The sequence below is a fragment of the Coturnix japonica genome, chromosome 6, assembly GCF_054131305.1.
Source record: "Coturnix japonica strain WE chromosome 6, WE-NBRP24, whole genome shotgun sequence".
Lineage (NCBI taxonomy): Eukaryota > Metazoa > Chordata > Aves > Galliformes > Phasianidae > Coturnix > Coturnix japonica.
In genome coordinates, this window is record NC_140668.1 from 22,623,642 (window position 1) to 22,643,094 (window position 19,453).

At 45.4% G+C, this 19,453-nt stretch overlaps 1 protein-coding gene across 2 annotated transcripts; it reads left to right on the forward strand.

Moving 5' to 3' along the window:
- Nucleotides 1-58: 58 nt before the first annotated feature.
- Nucleotides 59-9,922, forward strand: OSGIN1 (oxidative stress induced growth inhibitor 1). 2 transcript variants are annotated; one of them, XM_085550851.1, is made up of 7 exons: nucleotides 59-145; nucleotides 2,129-2,242; nucleotides 4,116-4,218; nucleotides 5,934-6,070; nucleotides 6,422-6,613; nucleotides 6,947-7,038; nucleotides 7,587-9,922. In XM_085550851.1, the coding sequence occupies exons 3-7, from the start codon at nucleotides 4,134-4,136 to the stop codon at nucleotides 8,575-8,577; spliced, it is 1,497 nt and encodes a 498-aa protein (XP_085406977.1). In that variant the 5' UTR covers nucleotides 59-145; nucleotides 2,129-2,242; nucleotides 4,116-4,133; the 3' UTR covers nucleotides 8,578-9,922. The 2 variants fall into 2 exon arrangements, with proteins under 2 accessions (XP_085406977.1, XP_015729337.1); XM_015873851.3 differs by lacking the exon at nucleotides 2,129-2,242.
- The last annotated feature ends 9,531 nt before the right edge of the window (nucleotides 9,923-19,453 follow it).

Here is a 19,453-nt window from a genome sequence, read left to right on the forward strand (position 1 = left end):
ACCTCTCATTTAGTGCCGGTAGCCTACTATATTTAAACGGCTGTCTTAGAGCAGAGGCAGTACTAAGGCTCATACTTTGGTTGGCTTTCTAGCTCTACGGGCATTTCCATACAGAACTTGCTTCTCAGTAGACCTGCAGGTAAAGGTAAGAAGGCTATAAGTGCCCTGCCTGTTGTACTGCTGTTTTCTGACTGTCACCAGGCTGTTTCTAGAAAGACTTGCTATTTTTGTGTGCTATAAGTTTGATTCTTTCCAATGGCTTCCAGTATGTTTGTGAGCTAACTGGCCTTCTGCGCAAGACTGAGAGTGCAAGCGGGGACAAGAACTAAAAGCTGTAGGAAAGTATGAAACTTAGAAGTTACCAGGAGCAAAAAACACTGGGATTTCTGTTTCTTAAAAGCACTGAAGAACTTAAACAGCTGTTGATGAAATGGATAAGTTGATGAAGAAATCAAGTTAAAGGAAACTGTTATTTCTGTGATAGCATTCTTGTTTCAACCTGAGTATCACAGCAGCTCTTCTAGTCTCTTCCATTGTTTATATACTGACTGCACTGTTCTTTTAAGCTTTCCCTGTATTGTACATGCTTTGTGGTCCTTACTTGAGCAAAAGTCCATTGGATGCGATAAGGAGAACTGCTTGCAGCTCACTGATTTAATTTGACCTTTTATTTCTGCTAAAGAGGACTTAGTTCCACTGCCTTTGCTTTTTCTTTTGCTGGCTTAAAATATGTTTCAGTTATGCAGCCTGGAGCTACCAGGGGTTACACTTAGTGAGTACCTCTAGGTTCAAGTCAGTGTCAAGAAGGTATGCAGAGGTTGGTCCAGGATGGCTGGACATTTTCCCAAGACTGAGAAACTGTATAACATCACATCAATGCTGGAATGCTTTGGAAGCAGCAAGGAGATGAACTCTGGAGCTTGCAGTGTTCTCCCAAATGGAGAGGAAGAAAAACATTCATTTAAAGTAGGAAGCCAGCAGCAGGATCCTGAGCAGTAGTGATGGATGTCACTAAACTGGCTGAATGTGAGAAGCTTGAGTCTCCCATGCAGCTCAAGCTTGCATTCAGTTAACTAGCTTTGAATAGAGTTCACATGAACTTCAGTGTGCTGTATGCTTTTCAATAGTCTCTGCAAGAATAGCTTTGCATCTGTTGCACTGCTGAGGTGTATATGCAGACCCCTAACTATGACATTGCGCATAAAATAATAATAGTAGTAATAAAAAGAAACACTTTAAACTTTCCCTGTCATTACAAGTAAAGTTTGAACAAGTGTCTATGACACTCTGGGCAGCTTTGCACCCCAAAGTCAATGTAGCCTATAGGATGAGAGTACCTGTAAATAGATTCAGCAGCTGGTTCGTTTTGCATTAAGCAGTAGATTTATTAACTATAAATTATAGAAATGGTAGCTTTAGGATGTGGATAGGACATTTTTAAATGGTAAAATAAACAGAAGCAAAACTAATAGTTAATCTTGTGCTGATAGATTTGTCCAGGATAAAAACTTCAGGCAACAGAAGATGTCTCACTACAGTGGGCATAATGGGGTTTTGTGAACCCAAATCTTGAATAAAACCATGGCTAAAAATGATCATGTATGTGGATGGACCTAGGAATTTCATCAGAATAACAACTGTGCTCATTTAGCCATTAATGTTTAGTTTGATTCCAGCAAAAGCTCCTTTTTCATGTGCCCAAAATATAGTGAACAAAAGAGGAGGGTGACTTGAGGAGTTATCACCAAGCCTGAGGCTGCTGGCTTTGTGCTGCATTTGGGATGATTGGGAGGAGTGGCTGGGAACAGCGGCTGGGAGCCAAGCAACTTTCCCCTACAGCAAACAAGGCTGCCAGACCAATGTCCTGTGCTTTTTTTGTCCTGTTCAGGCTGCCCCAGAAAAGCTCTGGCACAGGGCAGCATGACAAGCTATCGCGCTGCTTCCAGCTCCTGCTGGCACCGTTGCTTTGTACAGAGCTGGGTCAGTTCAGCAGCCTTGCTTCCAGCAAATGTCTCGCAGATGCTGCTGGATTACCACTGGGTGCAGAGTGCACGCAGTCTTCCCATGTGTACTGCTGCAGACTGCTGAGGAGCAGAGGCTTTCCAGAGCTCTTGCTTCCCACTTTCAGATTCCCAGTAGTTTAACAGAGAGAAGAGATGAAAAAAATAAGAACTTATTTACTGCAGCCACAGAGAGGGAAATAAATAGCTCTTACCACAGAGAAGAAACAAACCTCTGCCAGGTAAGTGCTGTGATTTAGGGTGATTTGAGTGAGCATCTTACTGGTTGCACCACTGTCCTGTCCCTGTGATGCCTCAGGTCATCATGGGTGCTGGTTTCCCCCAGTTCTGACTTTGGAGCTTTGTGGTAGGGAATTATCTGGGGATATATTCACACAGCAGTGGTAATGCAGGTTTTGGTTCATGGCTCCACCCAAAAGGCCGAGGAAATGCTGGGCCAGTTAGGTGTGCTTCTGGTGTGGATGTGCCTCAAGGGGTGGATGCACACCCCATATGGACGCAACATATGGAAAAATCCATCTTTTTAATGTATACATCTACCTATGGGTCACAGCTAAGCTAAGAACTGAAGTTTCCAACTCTTTCAAGCCAGAAATTACTTGAAGGCATGACTATTATGTCTTTTATGTGGTTCAGGCAGAATGCATGAGAATGGCTTAAATTTACAGTGAACTGGTAGTTAGGCAGTAAGTAGGCGTTATTAAACTGTGTTGCTGAACTTTGGACAAAGCTGCTAGTTCCACATTCCTCTCTGTACTTGGATGAAGCCAATCCTCTTGGAATAGCTATTGCTCTAGCCCAGGGATGGTCACGTCCTGCTGCTCATCAGAACTGTCACATCCTTGCAGGTCAGCAGGTCTTCTACTGAAGCCTGGGATTCTTCAAATCCTAAACTTAGCAGTGGCTTCCTGGCTGCTCATTCAGTCACTGGGGCCTTACTGCATTCAAGTAGTTGCTGGTGACGTAAATGTCAGGCTTAAAGGAGAGCATTGTGCTTGTAGGATGGCATCTGCTGCTGCAGTGCTTATGTCAAAAGCAGTGATGTGCCAGACTTGTGGGAGCATGCAGTGCACTTGCCAGAAATCTTGCTGTGTTTGGAAAGTGTGGAGAGTCTGCCCTGCTGAAAAGAGTCCTGCCATTCAGTGCATTTTGTCTTAACTTTCCAAATGAGAGTAATGTTTTTAAAAGCTGTACCCCCTGTAGGATAACACAAAAGCTTCTGCTGAACTTTAAAAGTCTCCATTTTACCACAGTAAAAGCAACTTCTGACTTTCCTGGACTAGAGACAGTGTAGTTTAGAAGTGGTTACTTAACATTTTGAGATCCCTGCAGAAATGGAAAAAAAAAACAAAAAAAAACCAAAAAAACAAAAAAAACAAACAAAAAAAACCCAATCAAACAACAACAACAACAAAGTATGAAAACAAACCTTTGATTCACTATCCAGTGAGTACTTTCATAACAAAATCAGATGTTTTGCACATTCCACTCTCATGAAAGCTTAGCCTCCAAGATAATATTGCTGCATATTTAAACTTCTCAACTTTCTCAAACCTGAAACTCTTCTCTGGAAAATGAATTAAGAGGACATCCACAGGTTCAGGAATCAAGTAAGCACTTCTCAAACAGTCCTCTCGCAGTGGAGCAACTCACGTTTGAAACTGCAGCCAAGGGACTTCTTAGTAAACACATGTGCAACTGCAAAAAAGTGAAAGGCATTGGTGATGAATGGGGATTGTGATAATAGTCCTTTTCCACATAGCAAAGGCAGAACTGAAGTTTTCATTGACAGGCTGCAACATGTCAGGTACTGCATTCAGAGGGTTACTGACGTCAGGAGCTGTCTTGAAGGGACTGAAAACCATGTGGGAGAGAGAGATATGAGCCCTCTCCTTTCTCTATGATATAATCTGGGAATCATCCTTCCCTTTCTAAGAAGGGGAAAAGATAAGTGGGCCTGTCCTGAGGGTGGAAGCGTAGTGTGACGGTGTGTGGTGCAAGGATAACACTTTGGATCAGCTCTCTGCTGTGGTCTAGAGACAGTCACAGCTTTTTGTCAAGCAGAAATGCTTCAGAACTACTCTGTTTTAACAGGTTGGTTCCTGGGCCTAAATGCTTCCAGACAGGGAGATGTACTCAGCATTGGGCAGGCACCAAAACAAGAGTGAGTCCAAGACAATTCCCGTGGTGATCATAGGTAAGCTTTCTCTTCCTTATATTCTCCAGTGCCATTACTGCTTTGGACTTGTCTTCAGCTTTTGTTCCATGTATTGGTACTCAAACCAGAAATCCCTGGCCATCATTTCTGGCTTTTTTCTCTGACAGCCAAGCTTTGTGCAGAGCCAAATCTGGGTGGTAATAAGCAGGGAACCAGCTATTCAATAGCGCTTCTTTATTATTATTATTATCTTATAACAAATATGGTAAACTTTTGGACTGGTGCTTATTTGGGCATTTAGGTGTTTAGAAGTGTTTGGAACCATTGCACTGTGAGGTAATTACTTCACAGGAATTTGATTAGTAGTGCTTGATTTAGGGGATGAGTAGGTGGTTGGTATATATGCATTTTTTTTTTTTTATTTTGTTTTCCATCATTTGTTTAGGAATTGCTACAAATGCTGTTATAGGGTGTTTTTTTTGTTGTTTGTTTTTATTTTTTCCAAAGATTTTTAAAATAATGCATGATGAATCTCTTGGGATGGATACTGATTTTATATAAAATTGTACAGAATGGTAAAAAGCTGCTGTTTGTCATCAGTTTTTAAAAACAGGTTATATAGTAAATGTATTGCACCCCTTCTGACACAGGAGGTTTGTAGTACAAGGTGAGCAAGCCTAAGTGGTGACATGGACACCTTCTTCTGAGTGAGACACTATGAGCTGTGCTCTAGCACAGGCACTGGACCCCAAGCTGTGCTTATGACTGTGCATATCCAACTTACCTGTCGTTCAGAGAGAAAATTTTACACATGCATATTCAAGGGTTGTGCACTCAAGTGCTTAAATTTGTCTCAGGGATGTCCTAAAGCAAAGGACCAAGTTGAAATGTGTATTGTTTCTATCACAGCTGCAGTTTAGTTTGCTTTTAATTTCTGGATAACTTTCATGGGAATGGAATATCCCAGACACTGACCCGCAGCAGACTTTGGCCCCAGCTGTGGCAGGCTCTGCCCTTTTGCATAGCTCAGCTCGCTGTTAGCCCAAGCCTCCCCATCTCTGCTGCCTGGAGAAGTGGCCTTTGCTCAAGTGGTTCACACACACAGCATGGGCACTGTGTCAACATGACCCACTGCAGGCTGCTGTGTCACTTCAGCTCCCCTCCCCTCCATCATTACTGCATTATGTAATGCTTGTTAGTCACTCCGTTGTGAGCAGCTGTGAGCCAGAGGCTGACGGCTTGTCATCCAGGCACTGTGAAATATTAAACGTGCTGGAGGACGGCCATGTGAAAAGTTTCCATAGGCTGCTCTTGCTGGGCTCTGCAGTTGCAGTCTTTCCACTGTCTGCAGGAGGAGGTCAGATATCCTGCAGCCAGTCAGAAGTACTATATTCTGAGGCACTCTTGGCACAGCAGGCTTTTTTCCTTAACGCACTGCCTGCAGTACAGACTGGGGCTGATTCCAGTAAGCGACCAGCTTCCAGATCTTTAAAGCTGATGAGCAGTGACTGAGTTTGTCAGCAGGCCAGAGACTTTAAGCTTCAGGTGAGGCTGGGGAGCAGAAGGGGATATGTGAGGGCAGAAAGACTTCCCCAGCTGTGTCTGATGGGTTATCTGTAGCTTGAAAATACAAAGGATTGTGTCTGAAGTGTGCATCTTAACCTTTGGTTTGGTCAAGATGCTTAAAACACTTCTTAAAGGGCTGTACTGTCTGCAGGAGTAAAAAAAAAAACATCTCCATTGTGTCTCTTCAGGGAATGGACCTTCTGGAATCTGCCTCTCATATTTGCTGACAGGCTACACACCTTACTTCAAAAGACACTCTCTTCATCCTCATCCCATTCTTCAAAGTAAACTAGAAGAGGCAGCAGATGTGTCCATTTTGGACCAGGTTTGTATAAAGAAAAATGACTTTGTTAGCAGAAGATGTTAGTTTATCAACATAGTGAGGCGCTCGGGGGGTTTATTATAAGTGATGTATTCATCTGAATTTTCAGAGTGTGTAGAACACACTCAGACAGAATGAGTCTTAAGCAAAGCATTCTAGTTGTCCAAATTTCCCTTGTGTGAAGTGCCAGCACTGCTAAGATCCTCAAGAAAGTTCTCAAACAGTAACAGGGGCTGTATGCAATTAAATGAACTTCACAAAACTCCAAAAACAGTGTCTGGAAGTATAGCAGTTATAAACAGTCTGCAGCCTGACAGGACACGCATTCACAGCATCTGATCTATCTCTCTTTAGGATCTGGAGTATCTGTCTGAAGGTTTAGAGGGAAGATCCAACAGCCCTGTGGCTCTTCTGCTTGATACCCTTCTGCGACCTGATACAGACTTTGGTGTGAGTGCAGAATCTGTGCTCACTTGGAGGCACGAGACTGAAAGAGCCATCTCCCACCTGGTCCTTGGCAAGAACCCTCCAGGAGGTGCCTGGCATGTATGTGAACCAAAACCTAACTAACTGCTTACAACTGTATTTTATAAAATAGCCAAATGCATTGACTGGAGAGTTGAAGGTACTCCAGTGTGCTACTCACACATGCTTGATTTTGCATGTACAAAGAGGTGTAAGAGCTTTAAAAGGGTGAACAGGACTGGCATTTATATTTCCAGTTAATTGTTCTTTTTGGAGAAAATGGGGGGTTTCATCCATGCCAATGCATCTAATGAAATCATTGGCTTCTTCTGTTGTGAGATATACTGAAACTTGAGTTACACTTAGCTTCTTACATTAAATAACTGAATGCCCTTTAACTGTTTCTTGCTCCAGTCTATTGAGGGCTCCATGATTACCCTGAGCAGAGGGGAATGGATGGGACTCCCAGATCTCCAGTTCAAGGACTGGCTAAAGCAAAAGAAAAGGTGAGATACTCATGGTCTGATTTCTTGCAAGCATCCATATGTTATTTGGGAACTTGGAGTGGGCTGGACTTCTTGAATGCAGCTGCCTATCTTTAGTGGGTGATTCTTCTGAAAGGTCACTCAGAGTATTCAGACTATGAGTTCTTCTGAACTGTCTGACTTCTACAGCTACTGCTACTGACCCTAATGATAAATACAATAATCTGAGATACTCCACAGCTTCTCAGATGCTTCTACTCTGTAACTGTTGAAGCCTTAGAGTCTAGTAATTGAAAGTGGAATAGCAGTGAGATACATGTGAGAAAAGAGTGAATGAGTGACCATGTTCTTAGGGATGGAATTTGTATTAAAAATTTTCCTCTGTCCAGCAGCTTCCAAATCTGATTACCAGCTCTGTATACTGGGAATAACTTAGCTAAAGTCAGGGAAAATAGATAAGCCTCCTGTAGTAGTGACGGATTAGATAGCTCTAGGATACATTCAGTGGAAGAAGTAAGAAATTCCAGGCTCTTACTTAACTGCTGCTTGACCTTTGTAATATATTGCAGGGGCCTCAGAAACCATAGAGCCACAGCAGAAGACATTGCTCAATACTACCAGCATTATGTAGTGAAGAAAGGGCTGCAGAAGAACTTTAGATGTGGGACTGTTGTAACCTCTGTGAGGAAAGTAAGTGCAAAGAGCATCTCCAACCACGCACAGAAAGATCTACAGAAGAGTGACTTGCTCTGGAACTTCAGTGAGGAGAATATGGAGGTCTTTCAGGTGGATGGATTTGTCAAAACTGTCAAAGGTGACAAGGAGCCCTTCACTGTCTATGCAGAGAATGTGGTCTTAGCTACAGGAACGTATGATAGTCCCACTTGGCTCAGGGTCAAGGGAGAGAACCTTTCCTATGTCCATCACCAGCTCTCTGCCCTAGAGGAAGCAGTGAAAAACAACAGTATTGGTATCACATCAGATCCAGTTTTGATTGTAGGTGCTGGTTTGACAGCTGCTGATGCGATTCTCTTTGCTCACCACTGCAGTATTCCAGTAATTCATGTTTTTCGGAGACGAGTCAGCGATCCAGGTCTTATTTTTAACCAGCTACCCAAAATGATGTACCCTGAATACCACAAAGTCCATCAGATGATGAAGGAACAGTCAGCTGCTTGTGCTGGGCCCTATGAGTGCTACGTTAGCCTGCCTGAGCACCATGTTCTATCTTTTGGCAAGGACAAGAAATGTATCCTTCAAGACAAAAACGGCTGCCAGAAAGCTTTTAAAATTTCCATGGCTCTTGTTCTAACTGGTTCAAATCCCAACCTCTCCTTTCTGCTGAATAATGGCATTGACTTGGCGATGGACAGTGACCAACCAGTCAATCCCAAGAGGAATCCCATAGATGTTGACCCATTCACTTATGAATGTACTCAGGAGAAAGGGCTTTATGCTCTAGGGCCTCTAGCTGGAGATAACTTTGTACGCTTTGTACAGGGAGGGGCTCTGGCTGCTGCCAGCTCTCTCTTAAGGAAAGCAAACAAAAATCCTCCATAACAACAAAAGCCACCTATGCTAACAATGTCTGAATGGGTTACTGCTGATGTCAGAGAATTTGATATGCACGTATTTAAATGAGAAGGCTACTCTTGCCATTCTTCAGGATTATGCAGTTACTAAGTTCTTGCTGAGTTATTTGGAAAGGTTACATCACCAGAGTTTCATTCATGGCAGTAACTTCATTCCCAGGGTATTCTGCTCCTTTTCTACATGGCTGTGTATGCAGGCAGCAGGGGCACTGAACCTTCCTCCTGGAGAAGTGGAGGGTAAGGTAGTGAATGCTCTTTTGTGTTAACACCTCCCAGGTTTCTGAAAGTTGAAATGAGGAATAATCAATGTAAATTACTTCCAGACCGCAGGCTGACAACTCTCTGTCTGTCAGTCTTCCAGTGTTTGTGATGAAGAAAAGTAATCCAGGGTGGTTTTGATTGCTCCTGTGGCTCAGCTGTATGTTCTCATCAGATGAGAACTCACTGGAAGAAGTGCAAATAAACTGGCACAGAAACACAGCCAAAAGTGCATCATCTCATTGATGACACCAGCAACATGTAATATATAATATCCTTTTATTCAGAAGTTTTCTGTAATGTATTTTCTTCTGAGAACGGGCAACACTGATTTTACAAACATCTGGTTTGCCATCATCCAGCTTTCTACTAATTCCCAAAATGTGGTGGCCAAGTTCTTGGTAGCTTCTGCAGAGACAGCAGAGCTAAATGGGAGCTGCTGGTCTGCCATGAAGCCCTGCCCAGGCACTGAGTGGGGCTTCTGCTGCAGAGTGCTTCAGAGAAAAGCAATATGGCATGTACTGTAGTGTGAATTTCTAATGTAATGTCATCTAATAATAATATTGTGTATTAAGGGGAAATGGCACAGTCACTTTTTGGTCGTTTATGGTAAATATTATGATCTTTTATATACTGTTTTTCTTACGAAGGATATTTTTTAATTGACAAAGCATTTTGCTACATGCTTTCAGACAGGCTTTTGAATGAGCTGGGATGGGTGGGAATGATGCTTTTTGTTACCAACAGCATTCCCAACAGACCTGCAAGGCCTTCTGTAGCTCTCCTAGGAAAAAAATGAGAGTTATAGCTAATGTTATTAAAACAAAGGCACTCTGCTCCCTACACTGTAATGAAGCTTAGTGATGTAACGGGATGCTTCACAAAGCACTGGAAACCGGTATACATGGAGACAGTGGCTGTTCTGAAGTGAATGAGCTTCCAGTTGTGTAGGGAGATGTGTAAGGAGCCTGCCTGTAGCATTGCTGTATCACACCTGGATGCCTTTGCCACTGACTTCTATGGAATATTTTTTCAATAAAGTTATTTCAGACTTATTCTCAGTTTGTTTGCTTTTAACTCTGCCTTTAAATCTCTTACCAAGTCAAGATCATGAGCTTCCTGATAAACATTGTGATGTGTTTTGATGTATGTGTTGAACCCTGCCTTGTTCCCCTCTGTAGCAACACAACACCAGATTTTTCCATGTCTTTGCAGACACTTCACTAAAATGCCCTCTTCCTTCTGAGAGCCACACTACAAAATCAACTTATTTGCCAAGCACTTTGTTCTTGCCTAGGAGGTGTTTGATTTTTTCCCATCTGCTGGCTATTTCATCTTATCCAGACAGATTCCAAGTCATGTCCTATTCCTGTAAGTTGTAAGACTGCTTATGTTGAAAACGACAGTTAGGGCTCTGTTCCAACCCCACAAATAGGGTGAGGTTTGAAGTTAGACACAGTTGGTCAGGGCCTTTCTGGGAAAATCATGGAGTATATCCAAGAGTGGAGATTCTACCACCTCTTTGGAAACCCTGTTCAGCCTCTGACCACGTTTGCTTTTTGTATATATATATATATATTCGTCATAGATGATGAGCCTGCAGTGTGCACTTGCAGAAGGCAAACTGCACCCCAGACTGCATCAACAGAGGGGTGGCAGCAGGCAGGGATGGGACTATCTCTCTCTGCTGTGCCCTCATGAGGACCATCTGGGGATACCTGCAGTACTGTGTCCAAGTCTGGGGCACTTGGCATGAGTGTGGAGTTGGAGTGGGTCTGGAGGAGGCCATGGAGAAGGCTGGAGCACCTCTCCTGTGAAGACAGGCTGAGGGAACTGGGCTTGCGGACTTCTTGCCTAGAGAAGAGAAGGCTCTGGAGAGACCTATTTGTGCTCCTGAAAGGGAATTTACAAGCAAGAAGGGGAGCAACTTTTATCTGCTCTGATAGTGATAGGACAAGGGGGGATGGCTCTAAACCAAAAGAGGGGAAATTTAGGTTAGGTGTTAGGAAGAAACTCTTTACTCAGATGGCAGTGAGGCCCTGGCACTGCTGTCCAGAGAGCTGTGGGTTCCCCACCCTGGAGATGCGCATAGCCAGGCTGAATAGGGCGCCCCCCTGGTGGGCGTACCTAGCCCACAGCAATGGGGTGGAGCTCGATGATCTGAAAGGTCCCTTCTAATCCAAGCCATTCTATGATTCTACATTTAACAGTGATAATCTAACTGCCTCATTCCACTACAGTTGAAGAAGAAATGCCTTTACCCCTTTCTGGGCCATGTGGGAGGCTACCTGACTTCCTAGCTTTGCAAATCGTCCTTCATGAAGAAGACACCCTGTGGGTTTCCAGCTCTGTGCTGCTCTTTCTCAACTGCTGACCTTTGTTAGGAAAAAAAGGGGGAAAAAAAAAATAAAAATAAAAAAATCAATAACTGATCAGTATTCACCTTTCTAGAAATAGCGTTTTTTATCAGCTCTCAAATTCCCACATCAGCAGTAAATGAACCAGAGAATGAAAGCCTAAGGGCAACTTTAAAACAAAACAAAACAAAAACAACCAGCAAGCCCAGGAGCATTGGGCATGTTGGGAATATGGGAGGTAGGAGTAGTGTGGAAGGAAAAACTGCTCTTCCCATTGCTGGAGTCAAAGTCACAGCATTTGTGCTGATCAGTTCCTCTATCCCACATGATGTTACTGTGATCTACTTTGCCCTGTACCAGAGAGCTCCTATTTGGGTAGCTGTCTGTGTCAGGGGCTTGTGCTGCTGTGCTGCAAATAGCTGACTCCTCTGCCCAGGAGGGGTGAGCCAATTGCCTGCCCTGCTTAGGACTGCGAAGCGGTTTTCATGGCAGGAGGACACTTTGGAAATACCCTGCCCCAAAGGATGTCAGATGGCCTTAGGAGCCAAGCAGTGTTTTCTTATCAACAGTGAGATGCCCTCAGGGCAAGGCTGCACAGTGCTGACCCAGGCCTCACTCAGCCCTTGGTTTCCAGGGAGACAAATATGAAGTCTTGTACCAAAACAGCGGCCATGGGAGTCAGTAGTTGGCTGCTTTGTTATGTGTGGGACTCATCCCACTGGTAACATTGGCCTACAACATGGGATAGGCACAGTGACAAGGACAGTCCCTCCTGGGCCTCCTGTACACTGCCATACAGAGATTCTTGGCATCACCCAGGAGCACTGGAAACCGCCATCATCTGAACAACAACAAGGAACACAGTAAAAAAGAGAATTGTGTGTTGTTATTTTTGTTTTTTCTTGAGCTGATGAGTCTTTGTAGTCAGGGCTGATGTGTTTTAAACAAACACACAGGTGTGGCTTAATGACTGTACAAGTCTCAACTCAGGTACCTCATGTTGTGCAATTTACTTTGTGCTCACAAACATGCTGCCTCTGCTTTTGGCTTTGGTGAAGGACTCAGGGGATGTTGGAGCATGTTCACTGTGCCCTTCAGTTCTCTGGGGAAGGTGCATCTTGTTAAAAATAAGATATCATCTCATTTCACTATGTCTGAGGACACCTTTAGTACTTTTTGGCCATACATCAGTGTTTCTGAGAGCACAGAGCTAAATCCAAACCCAGTCCCGGCCACACAGCTCCACTCATAAGGCCCACAGGACATCCTGATATGCTGCAAGCTCCATGCACCCACCTGTTCCACGGCTAGCTTTGAGACCTGCTAATATCCCCATTTACAGAGGCACAACACAGGCAGCTTCCCTGAACTTTCCACAAAATGAAGAAGCTTGAATTTAATTTTCCAGCCCAATTTTTGCTGGGTGCATTCATTTCTTGGAAGTGCAGCTGATGGCTCTGGTGTTAGAACTATGCTATAGCAGGATGGCAAGGAGAGAATCTCACACAAGCTTCACCACCAGCTGGAAATCCCTGCCTGATAGGCAGCAGCACTGTTCATTGAAGTTTTACCCCACAGATGAATTTCCACATCACAGACTTGTTGGAAGCAACAGAGCTGGGGAAATGACCGCAGGAACTGGGACACAGGTGGGACGCTGATTGCAGCCTGGGCATGGGTAAACAGAGCTGGTTTGGGTTTGACTGCTATCAGAGCAGAGCCACTGGCTGGGACAGTGGTTAAACGTGAGTTGGATTTTGCAAGGAGTTGCAGAAGGTCTGGAAAGTTGTTGTGAGTGAGTAAAGGAACTGCTGGTTATGAACTGGGGGTTTGGGGGCGTTATGATTGTGCCTCCAAATCTAAGCCACACTCTGACAGCCTGCAGAACATTTTACCAGGGGGGAAAACAACCAGAGGGCAAACAAAGGGCAGGATGAGATCATTCCTTTAATGGCAACAGAACTGGTGAACTAGGAGAGCTCTGCTTTTTTTATGAGACCACGGACATGATTTTGGGCCTGAAACACTCATTTCTGTTTGAGAGCTGGCCCAGCAGAGCAAAACCTCATTTGCAGCTTGGCACTAATACCCAAGTTATCCAGTCTTACTGTAACTTGGAGTCAACAGAGGTCTCAGAGATCAGAAAGTGACTGGTTTATCTTTCAGATGAGAACTAGGAACTTGTATGTAAATATGCATATATAATAAAATACAATAAAAATAAATAAAAATTTTAAAAATTGGTGTTTTTTTCTGGGGTAAGAAATGGACTTTATAATTTAAACACATGAGGAGCCTGTCCCTCCCAGCACTGCAGCCATAGATCCATCTCTGTTCAGCCTCTGCCTCGAGGATTGCTTGGTTTTGGTAGGACCTAAGGTCTGAATTGTAAAGTCTTCTTTCTTAACTCAGAAAAACATAATGTTAACACATCTCTTGCAGAACCATCCTGTCTGTAGAGCAAAAGGGATGCAAGGGCTATGCTCTGTCATCCAGCAAGGAGAAAGGGGCAAGAAAAGATGCAGGATGGGCATCATAATAGTGCAAAGAGAAATAATGGAAAGAGGGAGAGGTTTGTCCTCCCAAGCTGCTGTGAGATCTAGATCGGCCAGGCAGTAATGCTCAGCCTGTGCTACATTGCAACCTTTGGAAATGGAGGAGAAGGCAAATGCAGCAGCTGCTGTCCTGCTCTGGGGTTGGGCCCTTCAGGGCTGGGCTTGCCAAAAGGCCTCACGGGTGCCAGGCAGCTGTCACACTCGTTTGGGCTGCAAAACTCCTGGCTGTGCTCCAGGAATGCAGCAGGGGCAGCATTTCTATGGTGGTCACTGTCCATACCCTGGAGATGTCTCTGTGCAGCTCTACTGGCACTGCCCATCCTGGTGCCATCCCACCACAAAGCTCAGTGTTTCTGCACAGTCTTCAGCATGAGACTGCTTAGAAATTCCCAATCTCTTCAAGCTTCTCTCTGCTGCAAGCCCAAATGTTGCAATCAAAGTTTTTCTTGAGCCCTTTCCAGCACCTGTTTGCAAAACTCCTTTTCACGGGTATTTCCTGTAAGCACTGCCCTCAACACAGCACTGCTGGCAGCTGCACAGGGGGTGAAGGCAATGAATGAGCCGTGGAGCACAGGGGCTGGGGGAGCTGTTTGGTATGAATGGATTAGATGTGATTCACACCATCCCAAATGACCTGGGTGCAAAACAAGCAAAGTCTGAGCAAAAGGGAATCATGAAGAGAGAGAACAACTTGGCAGCACTTTACTTGCTGAAACACAACTGAGCTGGTTCAGGTTGTTGAATAAAAGCAGCACATTTAAGCAGTACAGCCACCTGATCAAGTGTACTGAAGATAGAAGTGAGGCGCGGGGCTTTGCTCCCCAGAAAATGCCGACTTTAAAGTTCTCTTGCTGTCACACAGAGGTGGAAGTAAGAGCTCTCAGAAATGTTCTGTTAGAAGCAGAGGCAGAAAGCAAGGTTTGGGGATTGATTTACGCCAGGCACTCAGACACAGTGCTCTGATGTTGTGGGAAATGCCAAGACCTCTGGGGCTTTTGAGTGGATTTTTTGTTCCCTTTTTCAGCCAGCATTTCCCCTTCCAGATCTGCATTCCACCAGAATCGACTTCTTGCCCTGCACAGTTCTGGTTTGGATGATTTGATGCTCTTCTTAAGCAGAGGAAGTCCCCTGGCAGCAGCACTGTGTGCTAACCCCGTGGCCTTCCAGGGGCATGTGGTGCAGCAGGTGGCCATGAGATCAGCAGAGCCATCATGGGGCTGCTGCCCCTTTGAGCAGATCCATTCCCACTTTCTCGGTACGCTTTTCAGACAACAGTTCTTGTCTACCTTCACAGCCCAGCATCACAATAAGGAATGAAACAGCTTGGCAAACTTCCCAAGGTCTGGCTGGCACTGTCCCCACAGCAAAACGGAACTCCCAAAGTTGTTTAGGTCACTTCAAAATCAATGCCTCCTACTTTTTTTCAGTGGAAGCTACAACAGATACAAAGAACACAAATACAAAGAACACAATAACACTATTTGATAGAGCAAATTCTCAGCTACATAATAAAAATCTATCTTTCAAGGTAGTATTAGCTGTGCATTTATTCCATCAGTACACAAGAGCCTGCGTGCTGCACTTGTAACAATCTGTCCCAGTGGAGATCAGAGGCCAGAGTGGTACAGAAATGCAGGTAGAAATGCGGGCCTGCAGCACTCCCCATATATGCTCATCTCAGCCAGAGACCCCAGGTGAGGCTTGGGACAGCAGCAGGCACGCAGGAGAGCTCAGGCAGACATGCAGTGGAGTGGCTGGGCTGATCGGTTTCCAGAAGTGAGCTCCTGTTCCTGAAAGTATAAATATTTACATCAGTGTTTTTCAGGAAGATGGAGAAGCAAGTGTCTAAGATAAAGCCCTATAAACAAATGCTGTCTGATGTAATCCTCCAAGCATCTCCTCCATTGAGCAATGTGGATGTGACATCACTGCAGAGCTGGATGTGAGCCGGCCACTTTCATAGTTCTCACCCCAAAACAAAGGGAGCAGAGTCTAGGCCCGTGGAAGCTGCTCATTTCCAGGCTGCCATACCCTTGTGACCTTCCTCACTCTGCTACATCCATTTCCAACAACAGGATTTTTTCCCCTTGCCTTTAAACAATGCAATGGATTCCCTTCCATCAGTGTTGCAGATGTGGTGAGGAAATGCCTCAGATCTGCAGGCCTGCTCCTGCTGCAATCCTGTGGCAGAGCCAAGGGGGCTCTGGGAGCTGCCCCACAGCTGGAACAATACATCCTTATTCTGGTCAGATATTATATGGGATGAACTGTCTTCCCCCTTATCCTTTTGTGAGCAGTCCCAGTGTTGTCTGAGGCTGAAACTCTCTTTCCAGGCTTGGAAGGAGGCTCTTGCCTGGTGAAAGAACAAATATTAAGCATTTACTGTGCAGAAACACTGTTTCCACCTTCCTCTGATCCTCTGACACTGAGGGTGATTGTTTATGAATTATTGGCTTATTTGGGGTTTGTATTAGGTGGATAAAGCTCAGCAAGTGTGATGGTGACTAGAGGTGTGTACTCAAGTAAACACATGGAAGGGGTGGATGGGAATTCCTCTTCTGAGATGGAATTTTTCTATTACTCTGGGTAGAAGATGTATTTCATTTTTTTAACCTCTAATGTATCACTTGTACTTTTAGGGCTCCTTGCTCTACAAACACACTTCTGATTCCAAAGGCACATCACAGAGTCCCCACAAACCAGTTCCAGACAGCACATGAAGGGGACTCTAAATCAGGGCATGTAGAGATAGGACAAGGAGGAGTGGTTTTAAACTAAAAAAAATGGGAGATTTAGGTTAAATATTAGGAGGAATACTACTCAATACTTACTCAAGAGGGCAGTGAGGCCCTGGCACAGGCTCCCAGACAAGTTGTTCCAGGGACTTCCTATCCCTGGAAGTGCTCAAGGCCAAGCTGGATGGGGATCTGGGCAGCCTGATCTGGTGGGGGGCAACCAGCCCACAGCAGGGGGTGGGGCTGAGGGAGGCTGAAAGTTCCCTTCTAGCCCAAAGCTTTCCCTGATTCTCTGACTCTCTGATGGGATGCGTCTTGCAAATCATGCGATGAAGTTCTTCCATTTCATGATGGGTAGCTTCAGTCTCATGCAGATGGAAAATCAGTATCATTTTGGTTTGAGATCAGAGCATAGCTATGAGAGCACAGAACTGTGGTTTACTGGCTCTGTTTACCTCATGCTGACAGCCTTTAATAAATCCGAAGCAGGCTGCCCAAGCAGACAACAGTGGTGACTCAATCATAGAATCATAGAACAGCTTGGGTTGGAAAGGACCTCAAGGTTCATCAGGTTCTAACTACACTCCAGCAGGCAGGGTTGCCAACCACTAGATCACGTACTAGACCAGGCTGCCCAGAGCCCCATCCAACCTGGCCTTGAACACATCCAGGGACAGGGCATCCACAGCCTCTATGGGCAGCTGTTCCAGCACTTCACCACCTCCCTTCTCTCCAACATCCAATCTAAATCTTCCCTCCTTTAGTTTAAAACCAACCTTGTCCTATCACTATCCACGCATGTAAAAATGGATTTCCCTCCTGTTTATAATCTTCCTTTAAATACTGGGAGGTTATAGAATCATAGAATCACCAGGGTTAGAAAAGAACTAAAAGATCATCCAGTCCAACCATTCACCTATTACCAACAGCTCCCACTAAACCGTGTCCCTCAACACAACATCCAGTCGTTCCTTGAATACCCCCAGGGTCAGTGACTCCACCACCTCCCTGTGCAGTCCATTCCAGTGCCTGACCACCCTTTCTGAGAAGTAATACCTCCTCATGTCCAGCTTGAATCTCCCCTGCTGTAGCTTGAAACCATTCCCTCTGGTCCTATCACTAATGACACGAGAGAAGAGGCCGACCCCCAGCTCACTGCAACCTCCCTTCAGGAAGTTATAGAGAGCAATGAGGTCTCCCTGCAGCTTTCTCTCCCCCAGGCTGAAAAAGCCCAGCTCCTTCAAAAGGATTACTTTCTCAGTGCCATTTTTCAGCTTGAATCCTTTTCTTTGTCACCCACTCCCACAAGGAAGCGGGCTGTTGTCCTCAGTTGTGGCTTGTAATGTTTTTCAGTCTGAATCAAGTAACTTCCCTTACCATCTCCCAGGTAGCTGAGTTCCCCTGAAGCATTTGATCACACCCTGAAACCACCATCTGAATGTGTTTTCATTTCTTTTTTTTTTTTTTTTCCTCTGTTCTGATTTCACTTAAAATAACAAATGGGAATTATATTTTCAATAAACAGTCCACCCTTGGGAATCTGACAGCCCTCTGGGACTGGCTCTGACATGCAGTGGCAGAAGGCAGCAGCCACCCCGCCTGGTGACAAGGAGCTAAGCATCATCTCCACAAACAGAAGGCTCCTGAAAGTGCAGCTGGAGGATGGCCTTTGGCATGGCAGCACAAGTGGGAAAGGCCCAAAGAAGACAAGCGTGGACCAAATGAGCTGGGAAATGGTTTTGCTTTTTGTTGAGAATGGGCACCAGGCCTCCTGGAGGCTTATCTCTGTGACATAAACATAAACAAACAAACCAACAAAAGCTTCCTAATGTGAGCTCATGCTTTTATTTCAATACCTATTATGGGAAACCGCTGTTTATATGTTGAAGGAACTGCCCAAATACATCCTCCTGGCACCGCCTATCTGGCTGTAATAGCAGAGGGCACTGCCCATACTTCTAGAAACATTGCTGCTGGTATTGGGCCAGAGCACTACTTAAGTGCATTGAATTGGGAGAGGTGTGTATAACGATGGCATGTGAACCTTCACAAGATCAAGCACGGGTAGACAGACTTTCAATAGAAGGAAAGATGCATGAGGATTTTACATCTATATCCCCAAAGTTCACCAGGAAAGTCTCCACCTGACAGGTGGACCCGGAAACACATTGGGCTATTCTGTTAGCCAAAGCTTTTGTATTTTGTTCTGAATATTGCACACCCAGAACTTCCCTTACCCCACAAGAGTGTTGGAGGCTCTAGTGTGGTGATAGGAGGAAGTTTTGCTATCAGAGGTGTGATTATTGGCACGGAGCTTGCCAGCACCACAGAGCTGGAATAAGAGCCAGAAATAAGGGCTGGAAGTGAGGGTGCTTCAGTAAGATAGCATCAGCCCTGTAGGGGAAAAAGAAAAAAAGAGGAGAAGAGAGGAGAAGAGAGGAGAAGAGAGGAGAAGAGAGGGGAAGAGAGGGGAAGGGAAGGGGAGGGGAGGGGAGGGGAGGGGAGGGGAGGGGAGGGGAGGGGAGGGGAGGGGAGGGGAGGGGAGGGGAGGGGAGGGGAGGGGAGGGGAGGGGAGGGGAGGGGAGGGGAGGGGAGGGGAGGGGAGGGGAGGGGAGGGGAGGGGAGGGGAGGGGAGGGGAGGGGAGGGGAGGGGAGGGGAGGGGAGGGGAGGGGAGGGGAGGGGAGGGGAGGGGAGGGGAGGGGAGGGAGAGGAGAGGAGAGGAGAGGAGAGGAGAGGAGAGGAGAGGAGAGGAGAGGAGAGGAGAGGAGAGGAGAGGAGAGGAGAGGAGAGGAGAGGAGAGGAGAGGAGAGGAGAGGAGAGGAGAGGAGAGGAGAGGAGAGGAGAGGAGAGGAGAGGAGAGGAGAGGAGAGGAGAGGAGAGGAGAGGAGAGGAGAGGAGAGGAGAGGAGAGGAGAGGAGAGGAGAGGAGAGGAGAGGAG

Bases quoted from the DNA above. Each gene is read 5' to 3' on its own strand.
- OSGIN1 (XM_085550851.1), top strand. From the start codon at position 4,134: ATGCTTCCAGACAGGGAGATGTACTCAGCATTGGGCAGGCACCAAAAC. The intron at 4,219-5,933 runs GTAAGCTTTCTC...GTGTCTCTTCAG, and splicing joins AATTCCCGTGGTGATCATAG to GGAATGGACCTTCTGGAATC. The intron at 7,039-7,586 runs GTGAGATACTCA...AATATATTGCAG, and splicing joins TGGCTAAAGCAAAAGAAAAG to GGGCCTCAGAAACCATAGAG.